This window comes from Helianthus annuus, chromosome 2 (genome assembly GCF_002127325.2).
Source record: "Helianthus annuus cultivar XRQ/B chromosome 2, HanXRQr2.0-SUNRISE, whole genome shotgun sequence".
NCBI lineage: Eukaryota > Viridiplantae > Streptophyta > Magnoliopsida > Asterales > Asteraceae > Helianthus > Helianthus annuus.
This window is the reverse complement of record NC_035434.2, coordinates 104244606-104263037: the sequence shown is the minus strand read 5'-3', so window position 1 is coordinate 104263037 and position 18432 is coordinate 104244606. Positions and strand designations below refer to the sequence as shown.

General features: G+C 35.2%; 2 protein-coding genes across 3 annotated transcripts; one reads left to right on the top strand and one right to left on the bottom strand.

Moving 5' to 3' along the window:
• The first annotated feature begins 3917 nt into the window (after positions 1–3917).
• On the top strand, positions 3918–7842 carry LOC110916200 (MA3 DOMAIN-CONTAINING TRANSLATION REGULATORY FACTOR 2). 2 transcript variants are annotated; one of them, XM_022160964.2, is made up of 4 exons: positions 3918–4076; positions 4417–4624; positions 5594–5643; positions 5760–7842. In XM_022160964.2, the coding sequence occupies exons 2-4, from the start codon at positions 4528–4530 to the stop codon at positions 7593–7595; spliced, it is 1983 nt and encodes a 660-aa protein (XP_022016656.1). In that variant the 5' UTR covers positions 3918–4076; positions 4417–4527; the 3' UTR covers positions 7596–7842. The 2 variants fall into 2 exon arrangements, with proteins under 2 accessions (XP_022016656.1, XP_022016651.1); XM_022160959.2 differs by having other exon boundaries at positions 3955–4242.
• Positions 7843–10772: 2930 nt separating this feature from the next.
• On the bottom strand, positions 10773–11608 carry LOC110916226. The gene has a single exon (XM_022160979.2). The coding sequence runs from the start codon at positions 11477–11479 to the stop codon at positions 11018–11020; it is 462 nt and encodes a 153-aa protein (XP_022016671.1). The 5' UTR covers positions 11480–11608; the 3' UTR covers positions 10773–11017.
• Positions 11609–18432: the final 6824 nt, after the last annotated feature.

Here is an 18432-nt window from a genome sequence, read left to right as displayed (position 1 = left end):
AGGTGAAAAGAGTGTTTAAAACACTTTATGTGAAAAATGTGCTAAAACTCCCGTTCACAGCATCACACGCGAAGGCCACTTTTGTATGTCAGTAAGCCACAACATCACACACGACTTTAGAAACATAGCCCGACCTATCTGTTGATATTTTAGTAATAATCACATAACCAAGAGTTTGTGCAATATTTTGAACCCATCCCATCAAATCTTCACGAGACTTGAACTCCTGGTCGGTAAAAAAAATCAAACATCTTCACGAGACTTGAACTCCATATCATATAAAAAGTCGAAATTAGTATCTACATGCAACGTGATATCAAAGTTGTGGTGTCAAACCTAATCAATAAAAAAATCAGACATATTTTTGTATGAGTTTTAATGTCAAATGACCGGTTTATACAGAAGCGGTAATGGTTCTTGAAGAGACCTTTGTTGTAATATCCGACTATAAAACATGCAACACTATCACTATAAACTCATAATAATTTTCAAAACTAAACAAAAAATATACGACAATATTCATGTTTATATGACAACGATATAATATCACGAATGAAGATCGACAGAGACATACCTTTTTTTTCACTTTATGCTTAGTACAACCAAGAATTGTATACCTCTCTTTTAACTTTGTTCATCCAAATAAAAAAAAATGTATGTTGATTAAATAAAAGAAGATATGCTTTGATGTATGTATGTTTGTAGATATGGTTGAAGAAAGAACAAATTCAAAAGACTAATTAAAAGAAGATATGCTATGTATTATTAAATAAAAGAAGATATATTTATAGATGATCTATTTCAATTTTTAAAAAGAATCTTAATCTTTTAGAAGATTATATATAAATTTAAAAGATTACATTAGTTTAGCAAAAAAAAATGTTAGAATTGTATTATGTGAAAATTTCAAGGGGGGGGGGGTTTATTATTTAAACAATAAAAACGTATAAGGTTCATATTTTTTGTATCTTTTGTAATGTAAACTATATGAGCGTCAATATCGTATAGATACATGATAAACCAAAACACATCTGATTGTACAAAATATACCAAAACCATTATTCGTTTTTATGAATTTCGATTAATGTATAACACGTGTCGAGGGCATATCTCGACTTTATTTTTGGAGTTTTCTATTTCCTGTATTGTAGCAAGAATTGGTATCATAATAAAACAAACGGATACCACTGCAATTCCCCCCACTAGTTATATTATATTATAATTCGATCATTTTATATGGTCGAATTGCCCTTTTATTTAACAGAATTACATATAAAATGATCGAATTGCCCTTCTCGTTAATAGAAAAAATGGATGAAGTTAACCAATTGGACTAAAATGGCAACGGTGAAACCTTTTTGGATCCACATGCGAAAAATGAAATATTTAACTAAACGGACAAAATGACCCAAAGCACAGAGACTAAAATGACATTTAACTTAAAGTATAATCACAAAACTTAATTAGTAATATTCCTTCTATGTTCATCCATATACAATTATATAAAAACTTTCATTATACAGAACCAATAATTCAGTGAGAGCTTTTTTTTTGAACGTTAAGATTCTATGGTTAATTGAATAGGGCCATCATATGCTGTAAAAACCCAAAATACAATACAGAAAAGAACAAGAACAAAAACAAAAGCCAAAACGCAATACACCCTCCGATTACATCGACCATCTCACTATATCTCGAATATTAAAGTCCGCCCATCTCTCCCACACGATATCATGGAATTTCGATCTGCTTTTTAACCAAATGAAGCTTTCCGGCATTATTGTTTCTACTATATCGTTACTGGTTCGGAGATTGCCTTCAAACTCTTTTTCGTTTCGAGACTTCATGGTCGTTTGAAAAACTGCACTGATGACTTTCTTCCAATCCTTTGATCCTGTTAAACCGTTGACATACTCCAGAACTTCTCTGCACCCTCGAAGTTCAGTGGACACTGGTAATTTGAGCCATACGAATATGTTCCTCCAAACTGATTTTGACATGGTACAGCCGCATATTACGTGGTCTACCGTTTCCTTTTATGTCTTGTATCTCGAACATAATTGATTATTAACAGGAATCCTTCGCCTGATTAGTTCTTTTTTCACCGGAATCCTCTCAAGCGTCGATCTCCATGTAAAATAATTAACTTTTGGTGGTACCCACCTGTTCCAATACTTCCATTCTTCCTCAGCTCCGACGCCGTTTTGTTTAGTTATCTGATTTCTGATTGCCGCAACCGAGAACTCTCCTTTTATCATCTGTCTTCCACTTCCACCGATCGCCCCCTGATTTAAATTTAGCGTTGTTGAGTTGTTGCAACATGCTGGTCCATTGGGCCCATTCCTCTTCGGTATTTGGTGGTCGGGCCCATCCTATGTTCCACTAGTTCTCTTTCTCTAGTTTCGTAACACAATCCACCACTTTCACTTGTCTGTTCGTAACAATCTTGATTAGCGCTAGAAATCTCTCTTTAAATGTCCTGCCGCAACACCAATTATCCAGCCAGAAGTTCACTGTATTCCCTGTTCCCACCTCTGCTACAAGCTCTTCTGATGCCGAAATTCCCATGTCTCCAAGCTCTTTACCTGCAGCAACAATATCTTTCCAAATGCCTGCAAACTTATTATTAATCGGAATAATTTTATAACATCTATTACTCTGATGCATTGACTTTATCACTTTCACCCATAACTCCTCCGGTTTCGCTTTATATTTCCACCACCACTTTATCATAAGAGCGAGACTTGCACTCCTCAAGTCGCCTAGATGAAATCCACCGTGTTGTTTCGGTCTTGTCATCTTGCCCCAAGCAATCCACCGTATTTTATATTTCCCAGCTTTCCTTCCTAATATAAAGTTATAGCTTTTGAACTTGTATTTCTAAATAAAATTATGTCATCATGTCATGATCAACTAATTTTTTATTTGTTAGGGGCTGTTTGGCAACATCTGAATGGTTAAGTGCTGAACCATTAAGAGGTCTGAACCATTAAATGCTGAACCATTAAGTGCTGAACCAGTAAGAGGTCTGAACCATTAAGAGTTTGTATAATGCTTAACCGTTCAGAGGCAAATGTCTGACCAATTCAGATTAGAGGTTTTAACCATTCAGACTTTGTATAAATCTTAACCATTCAGAGGCAAATGTCTGTACCATTCAGACATCTGCTTATGAAACAAACATTCTGAACCATTAAGTGCTGAACCAGTAAGACGTCTAAACGCTTAAGAGCCTCATTAAGAGTTAAACAAACAACCCCTTAGACCATGCGTAATGGTTAAACATTATAATGCCCCCTCCATGGGGCGTTTTGCGCCATGTGGCAGCCCAGTCAGCAAGGGGCATTATACCATAAAATGGTGTAGTGGGGCATTATTCAAATAATGCCCATGCAATCATTTCCTAATTATTTTTTTTAATTTAAAACATAAAAAAATACAATACTAAAATATTAAAAACAGAACTTAAAAATAAAGAAAATAAAAATACAGAAAATAAAAAACAGAAAGTAAAATAAAAATACAGAAAATAATAAAGTTTAAAAGTATAGGGGCCTAAGTGTCAATATCAAAGTTTTAAAAAAAAACCTTTCTTCTTCTTCATTCCCATTCTTCTTCCCTTCTGCAAACCCTGCAAACCCAGAAAATCCGGCCAAAAATCCGGCCAAAAAATCCGGCCACAACCCCATCTCTCTCTCTAAACCCACATGTCCTCAATTGATTGGGCATTCAAACCATTGTTCAGCGTTTTTAAAACCACGCCACCACCATTTTTTTTCAAAAAAAACGCCCGGAAACGCCCCATGTAATGGGGGTTCCGGCGTTATCCGGCGTTTTTTTGCAAATTTTTTTAAAAAAAACGCCCCGTTACGGGGGGTCTTACTTTCTTTTAAATAAAATACCATTTATTTTTGGGTTAGTCGGTTACGGTAATAAACCAATCCCAATACTACTGATACCGATCCTACTAGTTTTTGGCTTGCCACAAATTTTCCTCCCTAATCTGACGGGAAAATTGGTGTCTGAAACTCTTCCCCTGTTTCAATGCCCATATTTTCTCTCCCCTCTTTGAAATTGTAATTCACCTTCTTCTTATTATTATTATTATTATGCTCCAATTTCATTATTCTCTCGTATGCAAATGAATTGATTCTCTTGTTCCATCTGGGGTTCCGTTGATTTCGGGTTAATCGATTCGATTAACCATTAATCTCCCACAACCCTTTTCACTTTCCCCATCATGTATGTATTCTGTTTTTTAAATTGGATTTATTGAATTATGATTGTTATTTTGGATCGGTTTTGGGGGATGTTTAGATGTATATATTTATGTATGAATAATCATAATCATGATCAAATATTTGAATATTTTGTTCCAAAAGTTTTGGTTAAGTTGAATTTGATTGATGTTTGCAGGAAGTTGATCTGGGGCTGAAAAAATACAAGTAGGTGAGGTTGAGAGGAGGCTTCAATTGTCTTATGAAACAATAGTTGTGGCATCCTCTCTGTTTGAGGTTTTATAAAGATATGGATTCAGGGGAAGGATATGTGTCGTCGACGAACGAGCAAAAGGAACCGTTTCATAGCAAGGATGATGGCATAATCAAAGGGATCCCTGCAAAAGGTAGCCTTGAAACGGGTTGATATGTTTTTGTGTGAGATAAAATGAGGTATAAACGGACTAGGAAATCTAAAGTCTCTAGCGCGCTTTAGGATAACACGATAGAGTCAACACCCATATGGCCATATCCAGTGGTGGATCTAGAAAAAAACCTAAAGGGGCAACGTTTCTATAAAAAGAGGCAGCAAAATCGAAAAAACGTCAATTTTTTCCAAACTTTACACTAATTTTACACAACTGCCGGAGCGTCAAGTTGCAACGGGGGTTGCCCCTTGTTCTATGCTAGGTCCGCCCCTAGCCATATCTATTCCTTAGATAGCCATTGTCGCGTCGATATGGTTTATACGTTGTTGGAAAATATCCTTCAATAATGACAACGATCCTAATTCATGCAAATCAATATGATTGTTAAAGTTTTAATAGTGAATGTGAAATTACGTTATTTGGTCTGAAGGTATCCCATATTTGGAAGGAAATATTGAGATGAAATACAAAATATCGATATTCATTTTCATTATAACGGATGGTAGACGTACGTCTTGATATTTTTTGCTTAGTTTCTTATATGTTATGCTTTGAACGATTGATGACAAATTTTTTCTTTTATTTATATTTATTTGATCTTTTTATGTCATTGGCAATAGATGACTATCCGTCCCATGACCAATACTTAACTCAAAATGTAGGAGGTGTTTGTCACTTTGCCTATTAGTCATATGGCCAAGATACCAATGAATTACCATACCATCAATAGTTTGTAACGGTAATAATAGAAACAAATAAGTAGCGATATCTTGAAACTTTTATAACGAGGAATCGTTACAAGTAAAACATTCTAAACTAGCATTACTTTTTGCTATTTTTTTCTTTTTGATGGGGAACACAATTTTTTAAGATCATTTTTAGTTTCGTATACGTGATGCTTTATGTATTAAAGGAGTTGCAGTTCCTAACAATGGTCACTCTTTGCAGGTGATAATCACTTTATGGATGCTAATGACCCAAATTATAGCAGTAGTGAGGTACACATATTGTTTTGTTTTTTTTATATGGTTTTGACTTTGGTCAACTTTGGTATCAGTTTATGGGTCAATTCTATTTGTCAGTTTGTTGGTTGTAATCGTTTTAATTTCTTCAGGAGATCGACAAAACCGCGGTTAAAAATATTAACAAGCGGTTTGAGGAGTACAAGAAGAAAGCGTCGATAATAGTCGAGGAATACTTCGCCACTGACGATGTCATCTCAACCGCAAATGAGTTAAAAGACCTTGAAATGCCAAGTTACAGTTACTATTTCGTAAAGAAACTCATTTCCATGGCTATGGACCGTCACGACAAAGAAAAAGAAATGGCTGCTGTTCTTTTATCCTCGATCTATGCTGATGTCATCGATCCCCGACAAGTCTACATGGGTTTTCGTAAACTCGTTGAATCTGCAGATGATTTGATCGTAGACATTCCGGATACTGTCGATGTTCTAGCGTTGTTCATCGCTCGAGCAGTTGTAGATGACATACTTCCTCCTGCTTTCTTGAAAAAAGAAGCCGATGCGTTGCCAGAAGGCGCGAAGGGTATTGATGTAATTAAACGAGCCGAAAAAGGTTATCTGTCGGCCCCACTTCATGCGGAGATCATAGAACGAAGGTGGGGTGGTAGTCGTAACAAAACCGTTGAAGATGTGAAGGCGAATATTGATAATTTGTTGGTGGAGTATGCGGTCAGTGGCGATAAGAAGGAAGCGATAAGATGTATTAACGATCTAAAAGTCCCGTTTTTCCATCACGAGATAGTGAAACGCGCGATTATCATGGCAATGGAGCGAAAGAAAGCCGAGGGTAAACTTCTTGATCTGTTGAAAACTGCTTCGGAAGAATGTTTGATCAATTCAAGTCAGATTTCAAAAGGGTTCACTCGGATCATCGATATGATTGATGATTTGTCGCTCGATATACCAAACGCTAAAGAGTTGTTACAGTCGTTGATCTCGAAAGCAGCTTCTGAAGGGTGGTTGTGTGCTTCGTCTTTGAAACAAGTGTCGTTTTCTGAGAAGAAACTGGTGGGAGATAGCATTGTGAGGGCGTTTAAAGCGAAAGCACAATCGATTATTCAAGAGTACTTTTTAACGGGTGATGTTTTGGAAGTAAATAGTTGTTTAGAGTCGGAGAATCTTTCTTCGATTCCGGAATTAAAAGCGGTTTTCGTTAAACGGTTGATCATGTTAGCGATGGATCGCAAAAAACGAGAGAAAGAAATGGCTTCGGTTTTGTTATCGTCATTATATTTCCCGGCTGACGATGTTGTAAACGGGTTCACGATGTTGATTGAGTCTGCAGACGACATTGCTTTGGATATTCCTGTTGTCGTTGAAGATCTTGCAATGTTTTTAGCTCGAGCCGTTGTTGATGACGTATTGGCTCCTCTACATTTGGAGGAAATTGGGGGCGGTTCGTTAAAACCAGATTCTGTCGGGAACCAAGTTTTGAAAATGGCTAAATCTCTTCTTAACGCTCGGCTTTCGGGTGAACGGATTTTGAGGTGTTGGGGCGGTGGCGGAAGTTACACAAACGGGTGGGCTATCGAAGACGTTAAAGATCAGATCGGTAAACTTTTGGAAGAATTCGAGTCGGGTGGTGACACGCGTGAAGCGTGTCGGTGCATAACCGAACTAGGGATGCCGTTTTTTCATCACGAGGTTGTTAAGAAGTCGTTGGTAACGATTATCGAGAAGAAACAAGATAGAATTTGGAGGTTGCTTGAGGAGTGTTTTAACACGGGAATCATAACCCAGATTCAGATGTCAAAAGGGTTCGGGAGGGTGTCGGAATCCCTTGATGATTTGTGTTTGGATGTACCCGATGCTAAAAAGCAATTCGGTTCGCTTGTTGAACGGGCTAAAACCGTAGGATGGTTGGATTCGTCTTTTAGTTTTAACAAAAGCGCGAATCCGATGGAGAACGGGTTTCATTCCGTATAGTTAATTTTGGGAATAAACCTTTATAAACGGGTGGGTTTAATTCGCTTTCAAGTTACGTACTTTTACAGTTTTTGTAGTTGTTAACACATTGGTGTTGAGATTATATGCGCTTTACTTAGCAACTAGTTTCAATCATGTTATTTGATTTGACATAAAGGTTTACATTTTCATAGTATAACTAAATGTATTGTATAGTTGAGAGGATGGGTTTGTAAAATTTGGCTCATCAATGGAAGGTAAGTTTTAACATAAGTAGTACTTAAATTTGAGTATAACTCTCTCACTCTCAGATTCATTCTTCTCTTCTTTCTCTCTCTATAGGTTAGTTCCCTTCGTGGCCACCGTCCTCTTCTGATTTATGTTGGTTTTGTGGTTTTTGCTTCATGTTGTTGAGGTGCTGGTGACGTTGCTGTTGTCTCATGTTTACACCGTCCACCGCCGTTGTTGTGGTTATTTATGTGGGTTTTTGCTTGATGTTGTTGAGGTGCTTGTCACGGTGTTGTTGTCTCATGTTTACAACATCCATTGGCGTTGTCGGTTTGGTGTTGTGGTACGGACGTTGCCGGTTTGGTGTTGTGGTTGTTTTGCTTGTTGGTGTTGCATATGATGTTTGGGAAGTGTTTTATGCATGAAAGGATTTGTACACTTGGAGGTGAGAAGTTTTGCTTCTCTTGGAGGTCCTGGTTCAAGTCCAGGCAAGGGGGTTTTAATACTAACTTGGTGATACTAACATACTAACTACTAATCCAGTTAGCGATATCCTAACCGTACGCCGTTCAAAAAAAAAAAAAAAATACAAATACAGATTGCATGCCTCGGAAAAGTAAAATTATTGAGATTTGGAAAAGAAACCTGGAGAAAGGCCTACTCATAATTGGAATGTCAAAATTGGAAGTGTAATCTAAGTTTGAGAGAAACAAATAGTAAATGTAAATATAATTGGAATGTCAAAATTGGAAGTGTAATCTAAGTTTCAGAGAAACAAAAATAGAAACATGTAGAAAGACGCTTATAACACTAAAAGAAACTAAATACGGGGTGTTAGTTACTATATCGATATCGCACGGTAATAAAGTGAACAAATACTTGGGTAACCTGATTCCGAACAAATACTTGGGTGACCCGATTCGAGTAATTTCCCATTCAGTTATTTTTTATTAAACTTTTATTATAAATGAATTAAAAATCATTGTTAGATAAAAGGTTAGATTATACTGTTGCAAAGTAACGAAATACAATGATAAAGGCATGATGGGTACACAAGTCATAAAAGAGAAGCCCACAATGTGTGGTGAATGGTGATGACATCATTTTCCTGTGAGTCTTGCTCCTCAAGCTTGCCTTAAAACTAGGACTCGGGAGTTGAGTCAAATGTAGGAAGAAACCATTCAACCTTGATCGAGTCAAATGTAGAACAAAACCATTCAACCTTGATCGTAGTAGGCGGAATGTAACAAATAATTGGCGTCTACTTCATGTGAAAACGAACACCGTTGCAATGCGCCGGGTAATTCTTCTATTGTTTTTAATTTGTAAGCCAGGCCACAACGTGACAGGGGCTAAACCTAGTTGTTTAGAAATGTGGTATGAGATTATTCATTTTAAGAGTGTTAGACATGCATTTCAAGCCAAAATTTTGTTTCTTTTTGAGCATGGGATAAGTCATGATGGTTGAGTTGACCCGCCTTTGCTGTCTTGACTTATGATCATACTACAAATTATTAGTGAGGGTATCAAGACAGGAGTGTCGAAAACTACCATTCGATGGAGAAACATGTATCACGTAGTGTACACATCAAGAAGTCATTCCATGGGATAACTTAGTGAATCTATGGTTGACTCAGTTACACTTCATTGGTCTTTCCAACAATTCCGACTCATAACTCATTGGCCTTATTCGTGTAAACGTTCCTACCATATTGACTTCTTTGGTCAAACAAGTCCGTTTTGGAACCAAAACTAGTACGCGTTTTTTAACAGATCAAAGGAAAACAAAGAAATAATGTCATGTACTACCAAGAGGCCTAAAATAATCAAGTTTGCAATCTTCCATAAAAAAACTTAAAACACTAAAATTAAATTAAAAAGAAAACCAGTTGTTTGACCTAAAATGTCAAAACGCTATAGGTTGAAAGAAGCGAATAAACACAACTTAAACAGAAATGCAAAAGATCAGACTGAGTCAAGATTCTTATTATAGAAGGAACCATGAACAGTAAGATATGAAAGACCACATAGTAGAGAGATTTAACCAAAACTTTAAATAAGTCAAACGAAAAGGTAAAACTCTTAACCAAAAAGAAAAAAAAATTGGTTTTAAAGGGCGAAAGCTAATTTACCCAAAAAAAGAAAAAAAAAATCCATTGTAAGTTGTTGTAAATAAAACTTATTTGGTTGTACATAAAGCAACGCCTCGCATAGGTGAAGCTTTTAAAAACCAAAGATAAGATGAAGGGGGAAGGTGTCAATTCAGGTGCTCCTAACCTTGGAGAAATACTATAGTTCAATGATTTTATATATAAACAACAGTCAAATGATCATCAGAACATCTAAACAAGTACCATGAACCAATGTGAAAACAAGTAAACTACTTGGTAGTTACAACCAGTTAAATCTATAAAATAAATATTAACCATTAACCGTGTAACACGCTAGACAAATTCCACATAAAGAATGATGACCTCAAATACGCGCACTTAACTCTATAATTCTCCTCTCATGTGAAGACAATGGGCCCAAAACAAGTTTGGAACATTCATCTTCTTGTTAAGATATTCGGTATGAACATGCGATTTGCCTTGAGACCACGTGTAGGGTTTTACAATTTCTAATGCTGACCTTAAATACGCACACTTAACTCTACGGTTCTCCTCTCATCTAAAGACAATATGACCAAAACGCGTTGATGATATACAATTTTCATCATGGCTACTCATTCATTATCTAATCAGAGATTGTGAATCAAATGAAGAGTCCTATGTCATTTCACCTTCAACATAACAAATAACGACGATAAATACTTTAAAAACATGGAAAAACTAAATCTTACCCAAAAAGAACAAACCTCTTCACTCATTCAAATGTTTAATTCATACCCCTAACAAATATAAAAACATCATTCAAACTAGATGAAATCACGAAATATTAACCATTAACTGTTTAACACGCTATCGGTCATAAACAAAATAACGTTAGGTTCATAAGCTCTCATCCAAAACAATTCGCCCAAAACGCGTTGAACGTAAACCGAATTGTGTAACATGTTACAACTTCATCATGCTGCTCATTATTTATCTAATCAAAACTTGTGAGTTGTAAAAGTACCCTATGTCATTTATCATCATCATCAACATAACAAACAACACCAACAAATTCTTTAAATTCAACTAAAAACCAAATCACACCCAAATAAGCAAACCTCATCACTCATTCAATTGTTCAAGCTCAGCCTTCAACTGCTCAATCTTGAGCCCCATTGACCTCTGGATCCCCCCTCTCTCCTTTTCGGGCAATTTCGAAAGCAACCCAGCATACATTTCAAGAACTTCTTTAACCACAGCACGAGCACACTCAGCTTCCTCATTAAAATACACAGTCTCCTTTGACTCCATTGCCATCTCAATCTCCTCTCTTGCCTCTGCAAACTTCAAGTTTATTTCATCAACAACTTTGTCGGTTTCCACATTGTATGATCTGCAAATGTTGAACTGGGGGTATAAGGGTTTGTTGAAACGAGAAGGTGGGAGTGTTGTGGGGTGGCAAAAGGGGTGAAAAGATTTTGTTGTGATTGGTTTTATGGGAATTGGGGATATGGGTTTTGAAGAAGGTCGAAAAGGGTGTCTGGTGATGAATTTGCAGAGGGAAAGATGGGTTCTTGGAGGCATAATTGTTGTGGAAGATTGAGGAAGATGAGGGTGGTGATCAGACTCTGATCTTTGTAGGTTTTATGGAGATTAAACTGCACACGGTTGCAGAGAAAGAACCATCGAAAAGGAAGGTTAGGGGTTCGTTAATGGGCCAACAAAAGATTGAAATGGGCTATGAGGAGTAGGGTTTATGGATCGGGTTGAAATGGTTAAGTTGTTTAAATCTTAGGTATTATAAGTTTTCTATTGGTTAGGTTAAGAATTTTCAAGGTATTATAAGTTGTTTGTATTGGTTAGGTAAAGAATTTTCAAACCGTACAAAAGGTAGGAAAAGAACCGAACCGAGCTGCAATATTTGGCCATGGTTGTAAGAATTATTAGGCACTAATCGGCTGAATGGGTATCGACTGATAATTAATCAGATTAAAATTTGAGTTAATTACACAAATGAGTCCTTTGGTTTATACCTAGTTTCGTCTTTGGGTACTAACATTTTTTTAACAGGTTTAGTTTTATGGTTTCAATTTTGTAACATCTTAGGGTACTAACACCAAAATTAGTTAATTAATGACTAAAATACCCTTGCAGTTTTTAAGTTTATCAATGTAACACATTTGGGTGCTAATAACTAATTTTATTTAAGTTTAAATCAATTTTACGAAATCTATTTATTTTTTTATTTTCATCTTTTTATTATATCTCTTAATTAACATAAAGTCTATTTATTTTTTTTATTTTCATATTTTTATTAAATTTCTTATTTAACATAAAATCTACTTGTTACACCAATATTTTTTTAAATAGATTTGTTAAATAAAATCTACTAGCTATATAGTTTTATGTAAATTAAATTTCTTACTCGTTTTAAATAATGTAAACTTTACTCGTTTTCAATTTTGGATATATATGATTAATAATAATAATAATAATAATAATAATAATAATAATAATAATAATAATAATAATAATAATAATAAATATCTTTCATGTAAAAATAATTTAAGCCATTTTTAACTCGTTTTGTTTGATCATTTACATTTTACTATTTTAGAAAGATATTTAATTTACATAAAATCTACTAGTTGCACCAGTAAAATATACTAGCTATATAGTTTTATGTAAATTAAATATCTTTTTTACAAAAAAACGAGTTAAAAAAAGGCTTAAATTTTTTTAGTTTTATCTAAAATACCTAGCTATATAGTTTTATCTAAAATACCTAGCTATATAGTTTTATGTAAATTAAATATCTTTCTAAAATAGTAAAATGTAAATGAACAAAAAAACGTGCTAAAAAAAGGCTTAAGTTTTTTTACATGAAAGATATTTATTATTATCAATCATTTCTATCCAAAATTGAAAACGATTAAGGTTTACATTATTTAAAACGAGTAAGAAATTTAATTTACATAAAACTATACAGCTAGTAGATTTTATTTAAAAAATCTATTTAAAAAAATACTGGTGTAACAACTAGATTTTATGTTAAATAAGAAATTTAATAAAAATATGAAAATAAAAAAAATAAATAGATTTTATGTTAATTAAGAGATATAATAAAAAGATGAAAATAAAAAAAAAATAAATAGATTTTGTAAAATTGATTTAAACTTAAATAAAATTAGGTGTTGGTACCCAAATGTGTTACATTGATAAACTTAAAAAAATGCAAGGGTATTTTAGTCATTAATTAACTAATTTTGGTGTTAGTACCCAAAAGTGTTACAAAATTGAAACCATAAAACCTAAACCTGTTAAAAAAAGTTAGTACCCAAAGGCGAAATTAGGTATAAACCACAAGACCCATTTGTGTAATTAACTCTTAAAATTTTGTATGTAATTTTCATGTTTATATGTGTATACAAACATTTTTATATGTATCTTTTTAAGTAGACATGTTTTAAAACCTTCTTCGACCTATTTTTTGAAGTACATACTAGGCACTAATCGGCTGAATGGGTATCGACTGACAATTAATCAGATTAAAATTTTGTATGTAATTTTCATGTTTATATGTGTATACAAACATTTTTATATGTATTTTTTTAAGTAGACATGTTTTAAAACCTTCTGTGACCCATTTCTTGAAGTAGATATGATTAAGTATCGAAACTTGCAATGTTTTGACCATAATTTTTCTGAAATCGCTAGATTGTCACACCCCAAAAATCGCAGACAGAGGTTGGCAACCAACAATTATAGGGCAAACATAGGTAATTATATAAATAGACAAAGTAGTTTGAAAGTTATTATAATCATCCCAACTTGTATAGTTTAAAGTGTTCATGTTCAAAAAATTATATCTCATGGATCATGACACAAGGTTATTATTGTCCGTTTTTAAGTGTTGCGCTAAACCCACATCGAACCCTGAAGCCACTTATGTACCTGAAAACATGTTTTAAAATGTAACACAAAGTTGGTTAATTCACGGATTTTATTTACTTATAAATATCAAATATTTATTCTTGTTTCCATTTTGAAAAACATGATAACGTTAGACCGACATGTAACATCGTAAACTAGATAGGAATATGAAATATCGTTCACAACCAAGAGCCTATAATCAAAGCGAAACCTTATTCGTTTCCCTTATTCTTGTTTTCAACATATATTCTTTGCCTTTTTGGATCGGAGCGACCGATCAACAAGCTTGGGGTTTGTCAAAACCCGATATATCTACCAATATACCCTGTGCCCTCCATCCAAAAGGTTAATGATAACGGCGGCGGGAAAATGTCCATGGATTAACTATCGTTAGGGTAACTTAAGGCCCTTACTCAAGGGCAACATAGGTTACATTTCCTTTGTCATCTATGTCACACCCCAACCGATAATGGAAACATTGGAGTGAGACGAAAACAAGATTGCAAGAGACTTCATAACATTAATTGTGACAATATTTATTTAATCCAAATTTCATAAATACTAAAATGAAAATACATTGTCTTGAAAGGTAAAATGAAACAAATTTCAAACACGAAACAAATACATAAGTTTAACTTTAGGTGTGTATCTAATCCACCCTAAATAAGTTTCTTCATCAACATCACTAGCGACCTGCAACATGTATTCAAATAATGATCAACAAAAGTTGGCGAGTATACAAGTTTGATAACATAGCATAATACTGAAAAAGTTTGCTCATATCCAACATGATAATTTACATATAATGTTACTAAGATACTAACAAGTGTAAACTATGTGTCAAACCAGAGTTTAACGTAATCGTGATTACCAATGTCGTCAAAACGACAATGGTGTAAAATAGATTACTTAACAATACCACAAGAATACGGGTGTGATGCGGCTGTCGTGGGCCACTCAAAAAAAAAAAAACCTAACTTTACCTATAGACAGGGTAAGTCGGGTGTCGAATCCACGAGGAGCATGTGGTTAGTGCTACACATTTTGTTTGTAAAATTTTACTAAACTAACTGATGATTATAAATCTGATATGAAATTAAAAACACATGAAACAAGTTGCAATTAATAAAAGATTGAGTTGTAACAAACAATGATGAGGAAAGGCAATCACTCCGGGATTCAGATTCTGTAATTACTAATAACCTAGTTCTGATTTTATTGGATGCTATTGATTGAATAGTAAATCTGTCACATCTACCAATTACCTATGCAGTTCAAAATCTTAATATTAATTGATCAGAGAAATATTAAAACAAACATTCATAGGAATCATTCAATCAACAAAAGCATAATTGGATTCAAAACATGATTATAACTCTGACTGTCACTCAGGATTTGTCTGTCACACAAATTATATAATCACGCAAATAGTCGGTTGTCACCCGACTACAAATCCAAATCTCAATACAAAACAGAAACTAGAATTAAAAGTGTCTCACAAGAATCATTCACCCGAAGTGCCCACGAGAGCTTTAGCCGCTCATCTCGGTTGTTGATCTTCAATCGCCTGATACCCCGTGCCGTCGAGATTGATGATATTATTCTAGGATCCCCCCTCTCTTCTTTTTGCGATGACGATGATTTCTTTTAACGATCATGTGGCAGCCCAATATTCCCAAGTCGGCCCATGTGCCAATATATCTTTTGTATGATGATGAATTAATGTCAAGCCCAATTCATGTCCACGTGAGTAGCCACCAATCTTGTTGCCCATTCACCTTAATACCCTTTCTATGTCTGCCACCAATTTGTTGTTGACTATTGTTTGGCGGCCCCTCTTTGCATGTGAGTGTAGATATTTATGATCATGTATGATGGATTATGTTTTTATTACAAAAAACAATAATAATTCCAATCAATCCCTGCCATCAATTATCAAGCCCCCCTCAAGAGTCTGCCACCAAAGTCCCTATGTGTCGGCCCTTTAGACAAGTCCAATAATGTTGTTGTTGTTATCGGCCTAATCCAAAATAAGATCCAAATCTACACGTGATGATAATGATGTGGTGTTTTCTTTGGCTCCTAATTTTTGTCCAGCATGTGCCGCCAAACCCTTTGCTGCGTCACTTTTTTGTTCAACCATGCTGCTGTACATTTGTTGATGAATTAATTCCCATTATTCACACATATTCCCCTAATGCTCCAGTATTTTGTGTTCTTTACACATTCAAGCTACATTTTGACTCGTAACGGCTCCCGAATAATTTAGTGTGTCTTGACTATTATCCTTGGTAGTTCCGCTTCATCACCAAACGCTCCAACTTTACCGGTTTAAGCCGGTTAACCTATAACACCAGAAATATGCGTAGTCATCATATTCGAAACACTTAACCGCTTAAAACATAATAAGGTATGTAATTTGACACACTTAACGCTCATGTTTTGCACTCTCCATCACATCCCCACACTTGACATTGATTGTCCTCAATCAACTATTACAAACATTACTCATCTTATTAACAAATCATCATTAAATCCCTTACCGAATTAGCAATTTAAGGTCCCAAGTCATACCCGTTCCATAGACTGACACAATCGAGATTGACAATCTGACAAATAGTTGATGCAAAATTAGAACATTTAAGACTTGCCTAACTAAAACTAACATGCTTATGATACTACACACATGCCACACGCCCCTCACAATGATCACTACTCTCGGCTTTATAAAGACTAGCGTGTAATATACTAGTATATATTTCGCTCAAAACAAAATATGTTACCTTGCAATCATAAGCTTGTATAGCAATCACACCTCCACTGTATCAAATAACGTAGCACATATCAAAAGGACTTACGGGTTTTGGGTTAAAGGTAAAGGTAGGGATATATTTTTGGCTTTTTATGTTTATTTGGCGAACACAAATGAATATACTAAATCATGACAACTTATTCACAATAACTACTAACACATGGGTTATTTTCAACCCATTTATTTAACTCGAATCTAACAATGATTTTTTTTCATTCTTTTCTCTTTTTTTTTCTTTTCAATTTTTTTTTCTTTTCATTTTTTTTCAACAAACATCTAACACGTACTTGTCATTCATGGTTGGTAGTCAAACGGGTCAAACAAGGTGTATCAAACAAAGGGTGAAAGGCTCAACATGGTTAACTAAGGTGGGTGGAATCAACAATCAATAAATAACACAATGAAGGAATCCTAATGCCTTTATCATTTATGTGCATATGCTAAAGCACAGTCTCATCATGTATCAAACCATACAAGTTCTAACACAAAGCAACATATGGCCTACACTCATCAATTGAACAATTATTGCAATTCAACTAACAATCTAGTAGGTTCAAATATCTCACCGAACAAAAGGAATATGGGTTACCGACATATAGCATGTGTAATTCCTAAAGCATGTTACCCCTAGTTAGGCATCTCTTCTCAACTATTTTCTAAACTTGTCAGAAACACTCTCATGAAACTTAAAGGGACCACCATGACTAGGGATCTAAGTTCGTTTAATATCAGTAGGAACCCACTAGCGATTGAAAATGTTGGTTTTCATGTAGTTCAAGCATACTTGAGGAACAAAAATTTTCAAAAGTTTTCAATTTTTAGCACAAATTCAACCCTTCAAGCTTTTAAGATCAACAATCCTACAACCCTCTCCCGAGTTACCGCATCCCCACACTTGGGATACATTGTCCCCAATGTATGGTGCAATTTATAACAAACTGGGGAATACCAACCAACAACCCCATGAGCGGCCAATCCCTAACACAAATAACTAAAACCCATTCCCTAACACATAGAGTTTAACACCACCAAAAACACGAATAGAAATGAAATAATATAAAAGTGGAACAGACTCCCCTGGTTTAAAGCATAGAAGCCTCATGTGTCATGTTCCACCACGACCGTATAGCATTTCATTCGCGGTCGTGTCCAACAAGTACCCGGGTCAATCTCTACAATTAGTGTGCAAATCATCCCCGTCCAAATGGAGATTGAGTATGGACAGTTCTGACTGGACTCTAATCCATGCATTGTCCGCAATTGCAACTAGAACGTACGGGACTTCACCAAACATCCCCACACTTGGACCATTGCATCCGTAGATATTAATAACCTGGTAACCTGCAAAAATACTCACGCAAAACAACACAAATATACACTACTCTACATCCTCGGGCTGCCTCCCAAGAGCGCTAAGTTTATAGGTCTTCAGCCAGACCATACCTGATATGCTCAAGGTGATTAAGGTTTGGAATGGTTGGTGGTGATGAATGGATTTAAGGATGAATGATGATTAGGGTTAGGGAATGAAGATTGGATGGTGAAATCGAATGATTGTGGATGATTGATTCAGTGTTCTTGATGATTGGGGAATGGAATGATGATAGGTTGTGGCTCCAAGAAGTGGTTTCAAACTCCCATAAAGTGTAACCCCCCGAATTGGGTCAAAATTCCACTTATAACTCGCCAAAACAAGCAACAATCAAGAAAAACCCGTCAGCGAGCAGGGGTCCGCGTCGCCGACGCCCCCCCTGCGTCGCCGACGCCGCCTAGATCTTCCATTTTTCTGCTG